Below are 18,216 nucleotides of genomic sequence, written 5' to 3'. Positions count from 1 at the left end.
AAAAGCAAAACTGCAGTTTTCAGGATTCCAGCAATCACAAGTACATATGTAAATGCTTCTTTGTGTGTCACTAATTTAAAAAAATGAATAGGCAATTCCAGTGCAGGTGAGGATGAAGACCTAGCCCAAGTGTTTCATGTTCAGGAAAGACCTGTAAAAGTCTGTGAAAGTAACATCATGTTAAATTGTAGCAATACTGATCTTGCCAAGTCAATTAACTGACAACTGCAAACAATTCATGTAACTTAGCCTTTCCTTCTTTTAGTATTTTAAAATACTACTCTACACACTTGCCTGGTTGACACTTTGTCCTCATAGATGACCATACCGATCCCTCCCCATACCCCTTAGCCCCACAGAGGGCAGATTCTTTGCAAAACTCACTGAAATGAACAAAACAAAGATTAAAACAATAAGAACAAAGCTATGGAAGACATTCCAACCAAAGGGCTGAAGCCAAACAGGAAAAGGAATAGGTAAATCTGTTCTTGCCTTCAAGACATGTACCTTTAGGTTAAACTGGAATCATTTTCACACATCTTTTTCTTCTTCTTAAACAATAAAATCTGGCTTAAGAAAGCATTCTCCTTGTTTTCCTTTCTCTTGCCCCACCAGTATCCAGGAAAACTTAAAAACTGTATCTTCATCTCCCCGTTTTCATTTTTTTTGTTAACTGCAAGGTTGTTTTCAAAATTTAGACAATATGCTTTACACACTTCTTTTGTCTTATTCTTTGCCATGTTCAGCATTTGGTGGAGAGAACTTAGACTAAGTTCTTTGCTCTGCAGGTAAATTTGCAAATTAAAGAGTGACAAAGTTGGTTTTTTTTCTTAAATCAGTTTATCTATGGTTTCATATTTTTCAAAAGAAACCATCATTTTTACCTGGTTTCTGTATCCACTTCATATTCCTTGAAGAGGTTATGTATTTTCTGACAACAACAAAAAGACCCCTTTGAAACAACTAGAAATATTTAGGTTTTCAAGGTGTTTTTTTTTTTCCTTTGATCATGGTAGTGATAGGAGAATAAACCCTAAGTTGGATACTTACTTGACAGCCAGAGAGGGAAGGCGGGAGGGAGGGGAGAAGGAAGAAAGCAGCAGCAACAGCAAAGGGAAAGAAAACTGTGATGAACTTCACATGTGCAAATTGAAGACGAAACAGCCCAAGAAATAAAAATGTACTCTTCCTCTTATCCAAACTCCATCCCCACAGATAAAAACAGAATACTTACAAGTTAGCATCTGTGTATTTGTGGGTGTCTCTGTGTGCATGTTTTCTCTCTTCTTTGGATTTGGCTACTTGGAGCTAATTTAGAAGTGCCTGTTTGGTTACCCGCAAAATGACGCTTAAGGGTCTAAAGATGCATAAATTAGAAGCCTTACAAAGGCAGAGGGTGGTCATTGTACCTCATCTCTTTATGCGCTCTTATGGTGGGACCCAAGAGCCTTTTTTTTTTTTTTTAACACTTTAGATGATGGCGCGAATGAGAGGCTGGTCACCGGGGAGGACCAAGAGAGCCCTGCACACCCCCCTCCAACTCAGCACCACATCGCCGCTGTCCAAATATACCGGACTTTGCTACAAAGTCCCTTTTGGAAAACTGCGGTCTGGATGGAAAGAAGCGCCGAGTCCTCGACGTCAAGCCTGGGCGCCGACCTCAGAGTTTTCTATTTCTGGTGCTCGAGGGCTGGGGTAACTGCCGGGGATCCAGGCGGGAAGGATGGAGAAAGCAAAGGGGGGTGATGTTCTCAAGAAACACCCAACTGCCCCCTTTACCTTTTTTGCCTCCATTACAGGGGGTGGAGGGTAGAGAAAAAGATGTCAATGACCATTGTTTGCTCGTTTGGGATGTTGCTCCGCCCCCCGAGTCTGTCGTAAACCTGGCGGCGGACTAAAATAAACCCCAGATCCCGCGGCTCGGGGGTTCGCCGCGCCGCCGACTCCTCGTCACAGGCGCTACCGCCGCAGCCGGGGTGGCGGCGACGAGCGGCCGCCGCGTCCCGCCCGCGCCCGCCCCGGGCACCCCTACCTGGCCGTCCGCCGAGCCATGTCGTTGAGCCCCAAGCACACGACGCCCTTCTCCGTGTCCGACATCCTGAGCCCCATCGAGGAGACCTACAAGAAGTTCGGCGGCGCCATGGACGGCGCGCCGCCCGGCCTGGGAGCGCCCCTGGGGGCCGCGGCCGCCGCCGCCTATCGCGCGCCGCCGCTCGGCCCCTCCTCGCAGGCGGCGGCGGTGGCGGGCATGCAGCCGCCGCACGCCATGGCGGGCCACAACGCGGCGGCAGCGGCGGCGGCGGCGGCGGCCGCGGCCGCGGCGGCCGCCACCTACCACATGCCGCCGGGCGTCTCGCAGTTCCCGCACGGCGCCATGGGCGGCTACTGCAACGGCGGCCTGGGCAACGTGGGCGAGCTGCCCGCCTACACCGACGGCATGCGGGGCGGCGCGGCCGCCGCGGCCACCGGCTGGTACGGCGCCAACCCGGACCCGCGCTACTCGTCAAGTGAGCGGGGCGGGCAGCGCGGGGACTGAGGGCAGGCGGACGGCGCGGGCTTTGCCTGTCACCGCCCAGGTCGCGCGCGCGTGGCTGGGGGTGCTGGGCTCCCGGCCGGGGGCGCGCGGTCCGGGGACCCGGCGCGGGGCCCTGGGCCGCCGGGCGCGCGGAGGGTGCTGGGACCCAGCCGGGGACGCGCGGGCGGGGGGTGGGGGGGTGTGTCGTGGGACCCGGCGGGGGGCGGGGGGCACTGGGCCCCTGGGCGCGCGGAGGGTGCCGGGACCCACCCGGGGTTCCGCGGGCGTCGCGGCCGGCGCGGTGTGAAGAGCGCGGAGCGGCGGCGGGAGCGGGCTCCCCGCGGGCCTGGCGCTCACAGGGCTTCCCCTCGGGCCCCTCCCCAGTCTCCAGGTTCATGGGGCCATCCGCGGGCGTGAACGTGGCCGGCATGGGGTCGCTGACGGGCATCGCGGACGCAGCCAAGACCTTGGCGCCGTTGCACGCGGCGGCGGCGGCGCCGCGAAGGAAGCGCCGCGTGCTCTTCTCGCAAGCGCAGGTCTATGAGCTGGAGCGGCGCTTCAAGCAGCAGAAGTACCTGTCGGCGCCCGAGCGCGAGCACCTGGCCAGCATGATCCACCTGACGCCCACGCAGGTCAAGATCTGGTTCCAGAACCACCGCTACAAGATGAAGCGGCAGGCCAAGGACAAGGCGGCGCAGCAGCTGCAGCAGGAGGGCGGCCTGGGGCCGCCACCGCCGCCGCCACCGTCCCCGCGCCGCGTGGCGGTGCCCGTGCTGGTCAAGGACGGCAAGCCGTGCCAGAACGGTGCCGGCACTCCGACACCCGGCCAGGCCGGACCGCAGCCGCCGGCCCCGACGCCGGCGCCCGAGCTCGAAGAGCTGTCGCCCAGCCCGCCAGCGCTGCACGGCCCGGGAGGCGGTCTGGCGGCCCTGGACGCGGCGGCAGGGGACTACGGCGGCGGCGTGCTCGGCGCCAACCTGCTCTATGGCAGGACGTGGTGACCGCGCGGGCGCCCCGGGTTGGGGTCCTGCCTGCGGCGCGGAGGTTGTGCAAGGAACTTCGAGAACGGATGGGGAAAACACACCGAAGCGGACCCTTGTGTACGCGACTATCAAAAACTAACGAATAGGTCATGGAGAGGGGCACGCTCTGGACCTCTCCGCTGGGGGTTGGGGGACCGCGACGGCCCTGGAATTGACCACGCCAGGAGACTGAAGTGGTGATTTCTTCTTTCCAGAAGTTCCTAAATTATTCGAAAGCTGGCTGTGTCTACATCCACCACGTTCCTAACCAAAGCTCTCAGAGTTTTAAAAGTAGGAAACGTTGTTGGTGTTTGTAGCTCTAAAAACCAACCCAGCTTTAACAATGAATGCTTTTTTGGAGTGGAAGTTGAGAGATTAATTTTCAAAGGCCTCCCCCTTAAGTGCAATTTCATTAATGTTTGATTGAAAGTAAATTGTAGCTCAAGGTGGATCATGCACATAGCAACATTATTGCAGGGGAATCATTGCCATTTAGGTAATACAGAAATGAAATAAAAATCAAAACATTGCTTATATGCATTGATAACAGCTTTTTAAATTTAATGCTGATTTTAGAATGTTTTAATCGTTATTTGGCGAATTAGTGTTTCTATATTACCCTGAAAGAGGATATTTCCTTCCGTAAGATTGCAGCTCATTATAAGAAAGAAGGGTTACAAACTACTTTTTATGTGAAATCTGGTTCAAGATCTGGTATCACAGATCAGCTGATAAAATAAATGCACGCTATCCTTTCATAGACAAATTATTTTCTTTAAATTATTTGCTTGTCTGAATTTGAATACCTTACCAGAATACTAGAACAAGCAAGCAAATTTGCTAAAATTCACATCAATTAATCTATATTTCAAAGCATGTCAAGGAGAATAAAGTGATTTATTGAATTGTAATCAAAACGTAAAGAATAAGAAATATTTACAATCTTCCCACATCTCGAACTTAATAGGGGTTGCACACCGATCTTGTTGGTGTTTTATTGTACAAATAATGTATTTACTCTTTAATATGCCAATTTATATTTCCTATGTTTCAAATGGATATTTAAATATAACTTAAAAGAATCCGAAGTATTTTTTTTGTAAAAGTCAAGTGGTCATTTCTTTTTCACTAAGTTGTACAGGTTTTATTTTGGTTTGGCTTTTTTTTTTTTTTTTTTTTTTTTTGCACTTTTTGGCATCACATGACAGTGCAGCTCAGTTTACTCACAATTTAAATAACTGGTATTGGAGTAAAAACACCAAAAGCAAGCTGAAGGACTTTAGTTTATATAAAATGAATGAAAATTATAACATGGATAAAGCATGATTTATAAATGATAAACAAATGGTTGCCAAAGACCCTAAAACTCCTATACATTTGAAGTTTTAGAATTAGTTTGAGGCTGAAACATTTCATTTCACTTCATTGTTCAGGTGTTTTTTCTGAATGTGCAAAGTGAATCCTATGGAAGGTGTTTTAGAAATTAAACATGCACTTTCTTTAAACTGTATTTTACATAATAAGTAATAGTAATCATAAAACTCCAGTCCCTTTGACAGAGGGGAAAAAGCAACCACTGAAGAAACAAGGGGATCAGCCTTTATCAAAAGTCTGTGAATGCATTTTTGGAAAAGAATTAATTTTTTGAAAACATTTTACATAAAAAATAATTTGAGCAGAAAATAATACTATGAAAATGGTGCAGTCACACCTACAGAAAATTCTCCCAATTTGGGCTTTTGCATATTAATTGAATTAACTTTTAAAATGTTTGCCAAGCTAACATAACTATTTTTGATGTGCCAAGTTTTGAAATGTTTGTTTATATTGATTTGGTTTCCTCACAGTAGTACCAGAATTTTGAAATTTTACTTCCAGAAAACATGTTCCAAAAGTCCACAAGATTTGCAATATGTATATATATTTTACAGCCCAGTACTTAACAATAATAGCTTATGGACTAAAGGCTCCAAGTAACAAAGAAAATAAGTCTTCATGGACAGTTTTTTCCCTTGATATACTTTATTTCTAGAGCAAAGAGTCTCTTAGACTAAGTGAACTCTGAATCGAAAAGAAAAAACAGCCTTCTTTATACAGTATTTTCTGAAAGTGTATTTGCTGTAGGCGTATCTTTTTCCTTTCAGCATTGCTCTCAATAGTAAGGGAACCACTGCCAGAACTAACTGCTGCAGATGGCTTGACGTTCTACACCCAGAAATGCACTGAGTTTATGTGTGCACATCCTGAAATTAGGATAGGGTTTGGTTCTTGAAACATTAAAATAGAAAATGTTTTTGCTAAAGAATTCCACATTCTGACTAACGCAAAGCAAGAGCTTTTTTTCCTTCTTTTGCAATTAGTGCTTTGCAGATCTTTTATAACAACACAAATGGCCAGACTAGGTGAAACTCATTAACTGAAGAGGAGGATAAGTGTCTTCACAACCAAAAGGGAGGGCCCGCGCAGGGTCTGAGTGGAACAAAGCCCCCTTAAAGTTTAGCAGAGGCCACAGCAAAACTTGGTTCCAGAAACGCTAACTGCAGATGTGGTATTTTTAAAAAATGTTTTGGGGTTGTACAACAAATTTATCTTTTCCAGTTGACACATGGAAACAAAAACCCAGAATCAAAGTTTCAGAAAGGAACAGCAGGGATTGCAGGTACTTTTTTTGTAATCTGTGTCGGGATGCAAATTGAACCACTGGGTGTGTGACAGTGCAGTGTTAAAGGACACAGGAAGGGTGTTTTGTATATGGAACTCGTGGAGGGTGTAACCCAGTTGTCTCCTATTTAAGGCTTTGTTCAGAATTAAAACCTAATGGTCAGAACAAGTAGTCAATCAGACTTTTATCAACACAGATGTTGTGTTCAAACTCCATCCTGCTATCAGTTGTTTACTTTCAATTTAAAGCAAATCAGAGAATCCTGTTCACTAAGTGCAAGCACCTTCCAAAGAGTTGCTTTGTTAGCTGCATTGAATACTGATTTAGAAAGACTTTTGGAATAAATTTGTGAACCACAATCACATAAAGACCCACGGACTGCATTGTTAGATACCAGTTTGTGCATAAAATAATGCATTATGTAGTGGCAATACAAATTTCATTTGTTCAAAGCATAAATGATGTTGCCCAACTGTTTAATGTTTAACTAACGTGTGAGGACAAACCCCTGTATGTTAACTATTTCAGTCCAGTTTTTTTAAAATGCTGCTACTTCCCATGTCCAAACCCAATGAGACAGAGAGTTAGGAAACATTTTATTAAAAAAATTTTTTTTTGGAATAGCCTTTTACTGCTAGTGAAACTGGTGAACATCTGGAGAAGATTCAGAGAAAATGGCAGATGGGAATTGCATTCACATCCCTTCAGGAATTCCCTCTCCCTAGTAAGTATTGAGATAATTTTGTAATTTCAAGATTACTTTTATTATTTTAAAGTTGGGACGTAGTGGAAGCTTCTGGGAGAGTTTTTTTGGTTTCACTGTTTTTGCTTTATATATTTATCTGCAATTGGATAAAATGTGTACCCAAAACTGAATGAAAGACTATTTTTTAAAATCCCTTGTAACCTCTATTTCAGTCATTGTTTAAGTGACTTCTAATAAAGGTTTAACCACTAATACTGCCTAACTCTAAGTTGTGCAAACTTAGAGTTATTTTGCAGTAGTGAATAGCTCTATTCCCATTTCAAATACAAAAATCATACCATGTTCTCTTTTGGCCCTCATTCCATAAATACGAAATTTGAAACAACACAAGCAGTTAACGTTACGCTGCGTGGAGGAAAAGTCCATCGAGAACGGGTGGTTGTCATTTTATTGTTGGTTGACTTTTTTCCTGGTCAGTAATAGTAGGACAGTCGATCGCCAGGAACACTGTGGCGGGATCTCAGCTCCATGATCCTCTGGGGCGGTCGGGAAGAGGTACCGGACTAGCCGGACGGAACCAGCCAGCTTTCTGCCGTCCGGAATGGGGAGTGTTGACTCATCAGACAACGTCTAAATTTTAGATTTCTAAGTTTAGCTCACTTCGGTTATGTTCAGACTTAGAACTTAAAACTGCAGCCTTCGAAGAAGATTTCCATCATCTCTTCACGGGTCCGGTATTTGCATTCGTGCACTGAGCTGAGACGGCGAAACGAGCTGGTTGGGAAAGCTTCGGCGCCGCCTCCAGGAACCGAGGGCGGCTGCTGCTGCTGCTGCAATGATCCGCTTTGGGCCAGGCGGGGGCCGCGACACACAGGCCACCCTGCGGGTCGGGGGTCTGAACTTTCCCGTGCCCGCCCTGCTTGAAACGGCGGCTTGCGGGGGAGGGGAGGCGGGCCGGAGAGTGGCGGGACGGGGGACTCCGGCGGGCGGGGCCGCGAGGGCCGAGAGGAGCGGGTGGGCGCCAGGCGCGACCCCCACGTGCGCCGAGGGCCGAGCGTTCCCCAGCCCGCCAGTGCCCCGTGGGTCTGGGGGACCTTGCCTCGGAGAAGCGGCGCGTCTGTTCCCGCCACGCCAGGTCCGCGGCTCCCGGGCGTCGCCTCTATCCCCGTCTGGCTGCGACGTCGCCGCGCCCCGGGGCCCTCGACGCTGTCGGAGGTGCGCCCGACCTCCAACGCGCCTGGGGGAACACCGGAGCTTGGAACCATCAGCCGCACCCCCGCCGGTCCAGACGCCCCGCACCCTAGCAAGAACATTAACCTCTCGCTCATTACACCCAATTTGCCTTTGTAACGCCAAATGGCTAATAGTTTGTAGACGGCTTTGTATTTTAACGTGCATCACCTCATTTGATCTTTAAAGGTTAGACAACTGCGCATTAAGGGCCCTTAGCGCCACAATAAAGTCACTCTGTTTTCATGTTCCAAGATTTTAAGCATCTTTAATATTAGACCCTGAATTACTGTGTCTTAAAGATAATATAATTAATTATTGAAATCTGGCCCATTAACTATTTTTACACCTGAATGCGGAGGGAATGTTTATAGCTTTAAATATTCGATTTGAAGTTCTAAAAAGCGTTTACACTTGTTGAATAGAATGCATTTTTTTTCTGGCAGATTCAGACGTGGGAAGGAGAGAAAGAGTAAGGGAGAAGAGGTAGCAAGGGTGAAGGAACGGAGAAGGCCCGTTAAGTGAGGGTTCAGCTGGCTGGCAGGTGTGCTGCGGGGCACCAAACCTCTAAGAGGGAATCTAGGAGGCAGGCACAGCTTTTCCATTAGGCTTTTTTGCTTAAATGTCTTCAAAATACTCTAAACGTTTGTTTTCAAACTTAACAGTTACACGTAATTGAAAGGCCAAGCAAAAACAATTACTTTATAGACAAGCTCATGATAGCTTAAAATTAAAACCTAAAAGATCTGAGAAAATACAGGTTCTGTCAAAGCGTGCGTTTGGGGTGTCTATAAAGCTACAGACAGGAAGACATTTATATGGGCTCCTTTGGAATATGCAATACTTGATTTAGATGGCTATTCATTTGTAGTATTTGGAAGATAGAGACATTTAACAGAAGGTGTTATCACTTTAATGTATTGTGAAGGTTAATATACAATAGTTGTGTTGTTAATGCCCAGCAGAGAGATGCTTTGTCTCAACAATAAAGGACCCTACTCTATTCACCCATCACCAGCAAAGAACTCAATAGCTTCAAAATAACTTCCTATTCAAGGTTAAGGTGGCCTTTTTTCCACATAGGCTAAGAGTAACAAGTGTGCCTTAGCTGAAATATTAAAGCAAAAATGTCCTAAGTCAGAAGGTCAAAGAGAAGCCTTTTTCTACAATCTTAGGCTAGAACAGGCAAATGGAAACAAAGCAGCAAGTGGACACGCGTGTGTGTGTGTGTGTGTGTGTGTGTGTGTGTAAATTTGTCCTGGCAAACAAGTGAAAACGCATGTGCAAGTGCCATGTATGAAATGCAAGCATAAATATAAGGAGTAATAACAGTGTGCTAAGTAGCAAGAAAAAAAATGAGTGAAAACAAATCTATTATAATGTAAAAAACATGCTAAGGAGTACAGACTAATTAGCTATGAATTAAACTTTTCACCTTAAAGATTTAAAACAAGTCCTTAAAACTGGAGTACAAGTCTACATAAAGTTTATAAAATGTATGTTAACTTATTCTCACAGAGAAGGTATAGTCAAATCAATAGCTGACATACTTATTAATATAGGAGATGGCTGGGTTTTCTTGCTACATTGGTTTTCTTTTGACATCTAATTATAGAAATAGTTTTCTGAAAAAAATGACTTAAAAAAAAACACATTTGGCCAAGATTTTCAATGTTTAAAAACTATAAAAGAATAAGGACACAGGAGACCAGAGGTTTTTTTTTTTTTTTTTTTTTACTAAAGTTCAGAAATTTTCATAAGACAAGTACATTAATGAAATGTTTCCAAAGAAATACTGAACAATATATACTCTAGTTGGCTGAGGGTTCCAACTCAAGAGTTCATACCTAATTCTTGTGCATTAAAAATCAGCATGGATCTCAGATGATCTAGAATACACTGTGTTTTAAAATCCACAGCTGGTTTGATTTTTAACCATAATGAAAAACCAGTATTCCTATTCCATCAAATGTGTTTTACAAGCAATAATAAATTCAGATCCACTGTATTATGCAACACACATCTTTGGAAAGCAACATAAACAGTGAGATCAGATCAGTAGAAATATACACAGTTAAAAGAAATACACAAAGTACTGTAGTTTTATTAAAAACTACTACTTGAGAAAGAAATCTTTCCACAAATAGCATAAAATTGTAGAACGATGAAAGGATTTGGGAAAGCTTTACAAAAGCCTAATTCCAACTGTATCTTCCTGAGGGTGGTGGCAAAGGGTATTTCCTTCCTTCTCTGGGATATCCCTGAAAATAAGCAAAAGCAAGAGTTTATTTTCTGGATTAACACCTCTGCAAAGAAATTAATTTTACATTGCTCTGGAAAAACACACCATAAAGAAGCTGAATAGGTCTTAAAAGTATATCATATGGAAGGTGTCTCATAAATAGGTGCTTTGGGCCCCCAGTTTTATGCAAAGCTCGTTGCAAGGTTGGACTCCAGCACAAATGCTACTGCTGAAAACTACCCAAATGAGCCATAACAGGCACTGAAGAAATTCCCTACAATGTACACAAATGAACTATAGTTAAGTGTTCTGTGGTTCTCAATCTTCCCTGCCATCCCTGGCATTAATTCAAGCCACACTGTAGTAAGATGCCTACATCATCTTTAGACATATTACACTAGAAAAGTCATTTTTGCTTAACCAAGGCAAGAGCTTGCTAAGTGAGTTGAGGCCTAATGAACTACTTATTTTAGGGATTTTTTTTTTTTTTTAGCTATAAATTGTAGAGTATTAAGTAACACATTAGATTGTTACATGAACAATTACCGGTGACATTCATAACATATCCTAGTAGACTTGCAAATAACATTCCTGCACAACATAAGATTCTATCAAAATTCCTTTCTAGGCTTCCAGGATTCTGAAACAGACTGTCCTGCCCCCATGTTGTCACAGAGTAGTTTAAATTATGAGTCATATAAACCTCACTAAAATACAGTGGGGATCATAATTAACATTGTTTTTAACAATGAACTTCTGCAATTAATAGTGTTTCAAAACCTGTGATTTAATAAAAAGTATCTCCATGAAAAGAGAGATTGAGAAAAAGAAATGTATTTCTAAAAGGTCCTAAAAGAATTACAAACTTACCAACTAGTTTATATCTTCTAAGTGAATAATTATTTTACCTGCTATAACAGCAGAGAGTCCCTTACAAGGAAGGCCTCTGAAGGAGATGGGAAACATGATGAACCAGGATCAGAAGGACAGGGCAGCCAGGCCCCAACTCTGTTGCCCAAGTGCAGGCACCACGTGGTTTCAGTTTCCAAAATGGAAGATGAGGTAGTTGGACTGAAGATTCTCCAGGGTTTTTTCTAGTTTATAAGTATGTCCCCATTTCAATAATACTCATTATTTAGACTGCCTAGTATCATCCCATCAACTCTCTAACATAAATAGTCTCAAACCATTGATGGGATTTTTAGACATCTTGGGCTGACAGTGTTCAAAGTAAAGTCTACGAACAGACTTTAATGGATTGTAACAAAATTCTCTCAAAAGATAATTAAAATGATTATTTTCTTGTGAAGTGAACACTTATAAGAACACACACAAAAAAGTCTAATTTTTTTTTCTTAGCTGTCAAAAGAGCAGTCTTACATAAAGGGATGCATGGCAAGAACCTGCATATGAAAATTAATATTCAAAGCACTGCAAAAGACCTGCTGGCAATACCAGGTAAGCAATTTTAAAACCACTTCACATCACCGCAGGTGCCAAACTCCATGAACACCACACACACTAAAACACTAAACTGCAGCATTCTGACCCTGTTCTCTGGCTAGGATTTGATTGCAGAGCATGTAAATACTGACCAGGGTGTCAAATGGCTGGGGGACAAATAGACTGAGACAAATAGACCTCTGGCTTAAATATGCTAAAACCGGATGCTTTACAGAGAAGAAAGTGAAGCTTACACCTACCAAATAAATTTGTCTAGGAATTATTATACTGAATCAAGTATGGCTATTTAAATTTGGTAAAAACAAAAAACAAAAAACGTATGATGAAGGAGAGATTTCTTTCCATGAAAAAGGGTATTTGATCAATCAAGATAGGAGACTTCTAAGATGAATAAGGTTAAAAGGTTAAAAGGTTAAAAGGATAGATTCTTACTTTCAGTTTCTAGAACATTAATATCTATCATGAGATCTAGTTTCTACTTAAAGAACAACATCCTTAAATGATAAAAAAAAAATAGGTTTTGGCAACTGGCCCTATTTGTGCTAAATACCACTGACTGCTATGATTGAAAGAGCCTTGGGGATGAAAATTCTTCATGGTGTAACAGATTTTAGTAAGGCAGATTATCACCCTATATACATTTTACAATGAGGGAGCCAAGCTTTTCCAGAAATGTTTTTAAGAAAATATGCTAAGTATAAAGTGAGCAGCAGGCTTTTTGTCCCATGGCCCATGCTGTATCACCTGTCTCCCTCCACGATCATCACGTCGGGGTGGATACCCGCCGGGTCCAGCTAGCATCTGGTACTGGTTTGGCTGGAAGGCTGCATTTTGGGTTTGGAGCATCCGGTTCCATGGCAGCAGAGGTTCAGCCCCAACGCCTCTGTGGAGAAGAATCATGTTGGCATTAGAAGTCATATCTGTTATACAGCCCATTGTCTCAAACTATCCAGCATCATCTCCAAATCTTAGGACGATCTAATTTGCCATTTGTCAAATGGGACATACAGTATTAGAGTGACATTTATGTCCCTCATATTCAACGTAGTCTAACATGTTTCATAAAGTATCACCATTTTTTAAAAAGGTACTTAAACTCCATTGAATCAGAAAGGTAGGACTTAAAATATTTTGCTCATTTTCAACTGTGAAATTTCTGTTTGGTTACCCAAAGATTTGGACTCAAGATCACTGAGGTGGCTACATTTAAGATGCTATCCGAAGTGTAAACATGTACAAGACAGGAAAATGGGCTTGATTTTTAAAAATGTCTAGACTCGTTCTTGCAGTCCATTCTTTCTAGTTAATTGCAGGTTGTAAATGAATTCTTACTGCTCAGTATTTTGAATCTAGGGTAGGGGACTTGGCTGTTTTTTCCCATCCATTATTCTGCTCAATATGTCAAAAGGTCTGATCAGGAGGAAATCTTTTCAAGTTCTATTGATGCAGCTTACAATTGACCATGGTGACCTAGCAACATGAGCACTAATTGGCATGGGCTGACTGGCATTTGGTGTACAGTTTACATGGGAACACAGATTCAACAGCTATTATAACCCAGTTTGCCGGCCCAGATTACTAGTCAAAAGAAATGTTTTAATTGTCTTCAAGTGCCTATTTTAACTTTGCAGATACAAAGCTACAGGTATGCTGTATTAAATCATAATTTAAAACCGTCACATAAACAAGGTAGCAAAGATACACCTTCTAAGAAAGGCAATCACCATTTAAGACACAACTTTCTCCTTGAGACATTTTCCTCAACTTCCATTTTATAGAACAGTCACTAAAAAGAATAAACAGAAACAAAATTCTCCAATATATTTCAACACCACATGCTTTGGGGCCATTACAGATGTTAAGAGAAATTACAGTCAAACTTTAAAATTGCTAAAGCACTGACTCGTATTAATGATAACCATACCAGCACAAGAATTTCACCTCCCAGGTCTTTGAGGATGGGAGCTCAGAGCTGGGCTTACTGGGTAGTCCAATTTTCTCACAGCTACTCAAGCCTCAGTCCATCTTCTCCACCCTCCTACTCTCCTTGCCTTCACTTGGAACTTGCTTTTTTTTTTTTTTTTTAAACACCAAAGATAATTCTTTTTGTGTGATGGCTCAAAGAACGACTCTGAAGAACTCCAGAGAAGCCAGCCAATACTGTTTTCTAGTTAGTGGTGAAACCAGAGCTCTAATAAATATAAAATTTGCTGTAAGTGAATCAAAATTAAATAAAAAAAAAATCTGTAGCTCAGAAAGAATATCCATATATTCAGGCTTTTAATTATTTTTCAGGTTTGTTATTAATACAAATATATTTTAGCAAGAACAGCTCTACAGAGATAGGAATGGTTTCTTCTGGTCTCTGCATGAGGGAGGGGTTAATGTTTTGTACTATAACCAAGGAGGCTCATCAAAACTGGGCCATTCACACAAAACCCACATACCAAAAATGCAACTCACACATTGTGTTATTAACTGTAATCAATTTTTTTTTCAGTTCTGCAATGATCAAACTCACTCAATTGAGCTTCTGGAAAATCTGCTTGCATGGATGGAATATATTATAAATGCATTTTTACATTATTTTATGTTCTAAAAATAGGTTAGAAACAAAGCCAAAATTTAAAAACACAAAGTCCTCTCTTTGTTCATAATAATTACTTAAAACATTTTTCAGTAATTTTTTAATAAAAATAATTTAGTTGAAATTAAACAGAAAAAACAGTAAAAGGGACAGGAATTACCCTCTTTTCCTTTTTACTGGCAGAGAATCCCTTACTTTCCACAAGTTTACCGTATTTCTATATTAATTATATTAATTTGCAAATAGTTACAAGTATAATTTGCCTTCTATTTAAATCTGGGACAGAAGCATTGAGGTTGACAGATTTCAACTATTTTAAATTAGTAGCTATTTATTGAGGCAACCTATCTGAGGCATTTGGCATCATGGATGGCAACACTTTTTTTTTTTTTAACATTACTGTCAACGTTCTATTTTTTTTAATATTTATTTAAAAATATTTTAATTCCAGTATAGTTAATATACAGTGTTATATTAGTTTCAGGTATACAATATAGTGATTCAACACTTCCATACATTACCCTGTGCTCATCAGGACAAGCGCACTCCTTAATCCCCATCACCTATTTCCCCCCTTACCTCGTACCCTCTGGTAACCACCAGATTGTTCTCTATAGTTAGGAGTCTCTTTCTTAGTTTTTTTGTCTATGGCAACAATATTCTTAAGTTTCCAAATTTCTGTTTTGGAAAGTAGCTGGCAATGCGAAGTAACTACTACCAATTTGGATATTTTTAATTTATATATATGGCGAAATTTTTAAAGATTTTCAAAGACTAACTAAACTTAATGGCCATATGTTAAAAATTAAATGGCCACCTTGATTATGGCCAGAAAAGAGAAGGCCTCCACTAGCAAGAATTACAGACAATAGGGCAGAACTCGAATGCTCTGTTTACCATTAACTCAAAGTTAGCACTGGCTTGTCTGTGTGTGCATGTGTGTGTGTGGGGGGGGGGGGGGGGGTGCGGTGGGGGGGGAGAAGCAGTGTTCCTATTGCATTTTTAAATGAACATATGGATTACAGATACTATCTCAAAGTAAGAAAAAATTCAAGAAACCATGTATTTCATAAAAAAAGGTACACTCAACATTTTCTTTTCTAGTAGGGCTCTCAACCAAACACTCAAAATCATGTGGCAGGCAACTACTGAACTAATAAGGATCAGTAAAACTGGTTCCAGTAAGAATTCTATTACTTACTAGTTGTGACATCTCAGCAAAGTCAAAGTGACTGCCAGTGTGTATCTTCTCCTCTACATCTTGTGAAGTCAGAATGGTTAGACTGGCAAGTGCTCCAGAAGTGAGCGATGTACTCACTGCATTTGCTAACAGGCTAACGCACAAGTTTAGGAATGCCAAATTCAAACTCTGTTTTCTTTAGGAATAAATGGTATGTTTCTTAAAAGACCACAGTCTAAGACATAAGACAGACTTCTATTAAGCTCACATTCAACATTTGCTTAAGGTATGATTTCCAGTTTCAGGCTAAAACTAAACCAAAAATGAATGCCCCACAAAACTTGCTCCTAATCTGCAGGGTTCACAAAGGCAGTCAGGATAATACCAGTACTTGGCTAGACCAGAAGAACAAAAACCCGATGGATATCAGGACAATGGTGATGATCTTAGAGAATCTTTTAGTGTACACAGGGAAGGAGAGCCGCTGGGAATGAAAAATGAGCACCTCCTCAGAAGTGGAAGGAGACCCTTTACTTCCTCTAAGTCCCGGCGGCTTTACTATAACATTATGCTCAAGTCAGTGTTCTGAAGAACTCTGCTCATTCAAGTGAAAGTTTCTTAGTAAGAATGCTACAGAAGAGAAACCTTAGGTAAGCTGTCAGATTTGTGGGCCTAGGTTTCCTCATCTGTAAAAACAAGCAAGTTCTACTTCAAAGGGTTGCTAGGAGGAATAAATGAAGTCGTATTTCTAAAGGTATATTTACACAGTGCAAACACATGATAGGCAGACAATAAATGTCAGTGATTATTAACAATATGGGAAAGAAGTAGAGAAACTGCCTGAAAATCAAACTCAACAAACGTAATGCAGAAGGATGGTTATTTAAAATGAGATCAGTTCTAATGTGGTCATTTGTAATTTAGGAAAGATTTACCCCTTACTCATTTAATTTGTTTGAAAATGGTCCTATCCTGAGGATGCTGAAGTAGTGCATATGGTGTTCTCTGAGCACTTATACTGAACAAAACATAAATACAGGCATTGTATCAGTCATCTGAAAATGAAAAAGCAGCTTGCACTAAGTAGTTGATACTATTAAAGCAACCGAGTAACATGATTTCTTTTATCTTCTTGAAAAAAATAATGAAATGATGTCTGAGAGTGTTTAAAGAAAGTTTTCTTAAAAGGGGAGCATCATTTATAACCCTGTTCCTAACACATTTTATTCATTTCAGATATGAACACATCAGAATGCTAAAACGGTAAAGGTGAGAAAAACAAAACAGATTAGAACTGGGAAGGCAAAGAGGGAAGCCTTAGTATGGGCTTCATTGGTTTCTGCATTTACTGATGCTGGCAAAACCAGCATAAAATGATAGATCTTAAAAACGCCCTCTAAAAAATTATTCTACAGATGTTACTATAATTATTCATAACATGCCTAGCGGTCTTGTTGTGCAGAGACCACCTGACTTAGGAGCACACAACTTATCAATGAAAGAACACAAGTCAAACATCCCTCGTTATTAAACCATGTCACACTCTTCCTAGTCCACGGTACTTATTAGACTGCAGATCCCATAATCCTCTTCTGAGTCCCTTCTGCGTTTAATTCAGTTCAGTCTTAAGTAGTTAAAGAAACTGTTTTCAGTGGCAACTAATAACTACTGACCTACAGTGACACTGCCCTACAATAGGCTTGTCAGCCCTGAAAAAGTTGTACCAAAGAAGCTGATTAGGACTTCAAGAGGTTTGTAGCAAGAATCAATGGTCGGTCTGTACTAATGCTGTGTTGCCTGCACAGAAATGATAAAAGTGGAACACCATTAGTTATGCCTCATTAAGCTGCGCAACCCTTCTAAAAAGAAATTTGTTTAGCCTGACCAAAATCTAATACAATTTTAAGCTCTCTGTGTTGCATTTTTCAGGGCACCTTAAAACATTCAATAAAATAAAAGGCCAAGGACCAAGAAAAGTAGGAAAGTATATAAACAGGAGTCTTTTACTTCAACGTGTTAGCCATCTGTGTCTAAAGAACAGACACAACAGAAACTGTTTGGAGGGAACAAAGTACATTTCAAACCATGGAGAAAGCCCAAACCTCAATGTGGAAAAATACTTAAAAGTCATGTCTGCTTTAGTATTACCTGTCAAATCTTTGCTGCTGGAAAAGGGGAGGAGGACCTCGCCAGGAATCCTGGGGCCTCATATCTGGAAAATAAACAGGGAAGGGTTAACAGAAAAATTTAAGATGTAATCAAAACCATAAAAACCCTAGAAGAGAACACAGGCAGTAATTCCTCTGACAAAGGACACAGGACCTTTTTCTAGATATGACTCCTGAGGCAAGGGAAACAAAAACAAAAACAAAAACTATTGGGACTACATCAAAATAAAAAGCTTCTGCACAGCAAAGGAAACAATCAACAAAACAAAAAAGACAACCTAGTGATATTCGCAAATCATATATCCAATAAGGGGTTAAAATATATAAAGAACTTCTACAACTCAACACCAAAAAAAGAAAACAAAACAACAAAAACAACAAACACAATCCAATTAAGAAGTAATCATGATTCAGCTACCTATATATTTTTGTGATTAAAA

At 41.5% G+C, this 18,216-nt stretch overlaps 2 protein-coding genes across 3 annotated transcripts in view; one reads left to right on the top strand and one right to left on the bottom strand.

The window, feature by feature from the left end:
* Positions 1 to 2,038: 2,038 nt before the first annotated feature.
* Positions 2,039 to 3,516, top strand: NKX2-4 (NK2 homeobox 4). The gene is made up of 2 exons (XM_043602998.1): positions 2,039 to 2,507; positions 2,900 to 3,516. The coding sequence occupies exons 1-2, from the start codon at positions 2,051 to 2,053 to the stop codon at positions 3,514 to 3,516; spliced, it is 1,074 nt and encodes a 357-aa protein (XP_043458933.1). The 5' UTR covers positions 2,039 to 2,050.
* A 6,334-nt stretch (positions 3,517 to 9,850) lies between these two features.
* XRN2 (5'-3' exoribonuclease 2) overlaps positions 9,851 to 18,216 on the bottom strand; it is a 79,647-nt gene continuing 71,281 nt past the window's right edge. For both annotated transcript variants that reach the window (XM_043602996.1, XM_043602997.1), the window contains 3 exons: positions 17,757 to 17,820; positions 12,586 to 12,724; positions 9,851 to 10,396 (listed from right to left, as the gene is read on the bottom strand). In XM_043602996.1, the coding sequence (XP_043458931.1) occupies positions 10,331 to 10,396; positions 12,586 to 12,724; positions 17,757 to 17,820 (269 nt within the window). In that variant the 3' untranslated portion in view covers positions 9,851 to 10,330. The remainder of the gene's footprint in view (positions 10,397 to 12,585; positions 12,725 to 17,756; positions 17,821 to 18,216) is intronic.

The sequence above is a fragment of the Prionailurus bengalensis genome, chromosome A3 (assembly GCF_016509475.1).
Source record: "Prionailurus bengalensis isolate Pbe53 chromosome A3, Fcat_Pben_1.1_paternal_pri, whole genome shotgun sequence".
In the NCBI taxonomy this organism is placed as follows: domain Eukaryota; kingdom Metazoa; phylum Chordata; class Mammalia; order Carnivora; family Felidae; genus Prionailurus; species Prionailurus bengalensis.
The sequence above is the reverse complement of the archived record's forward strand: the minus strand, read 5'-3'. Positions and strand labels throughout refer to the sequence as shown.

What these genes read in the sequence shown, in the direction of transcription:
- NKX2-4 (XM_043602998.1), top strand. Translation starts at nt 2,051, where the DNA reads ATGTCGTTGAGCCCCAAGCACACGACGCCCTTCTCCGTGTCCGACATC. An exon ending in GGACCCGCGCTACTCGTCAA is followed by an intron (nt 2,508 to 2,899) that starts GTGAGCGGGGCG and finishes GCCCCTCCCCAG; the next exon opens with TCTCCAGGTTCATGGGGCCA.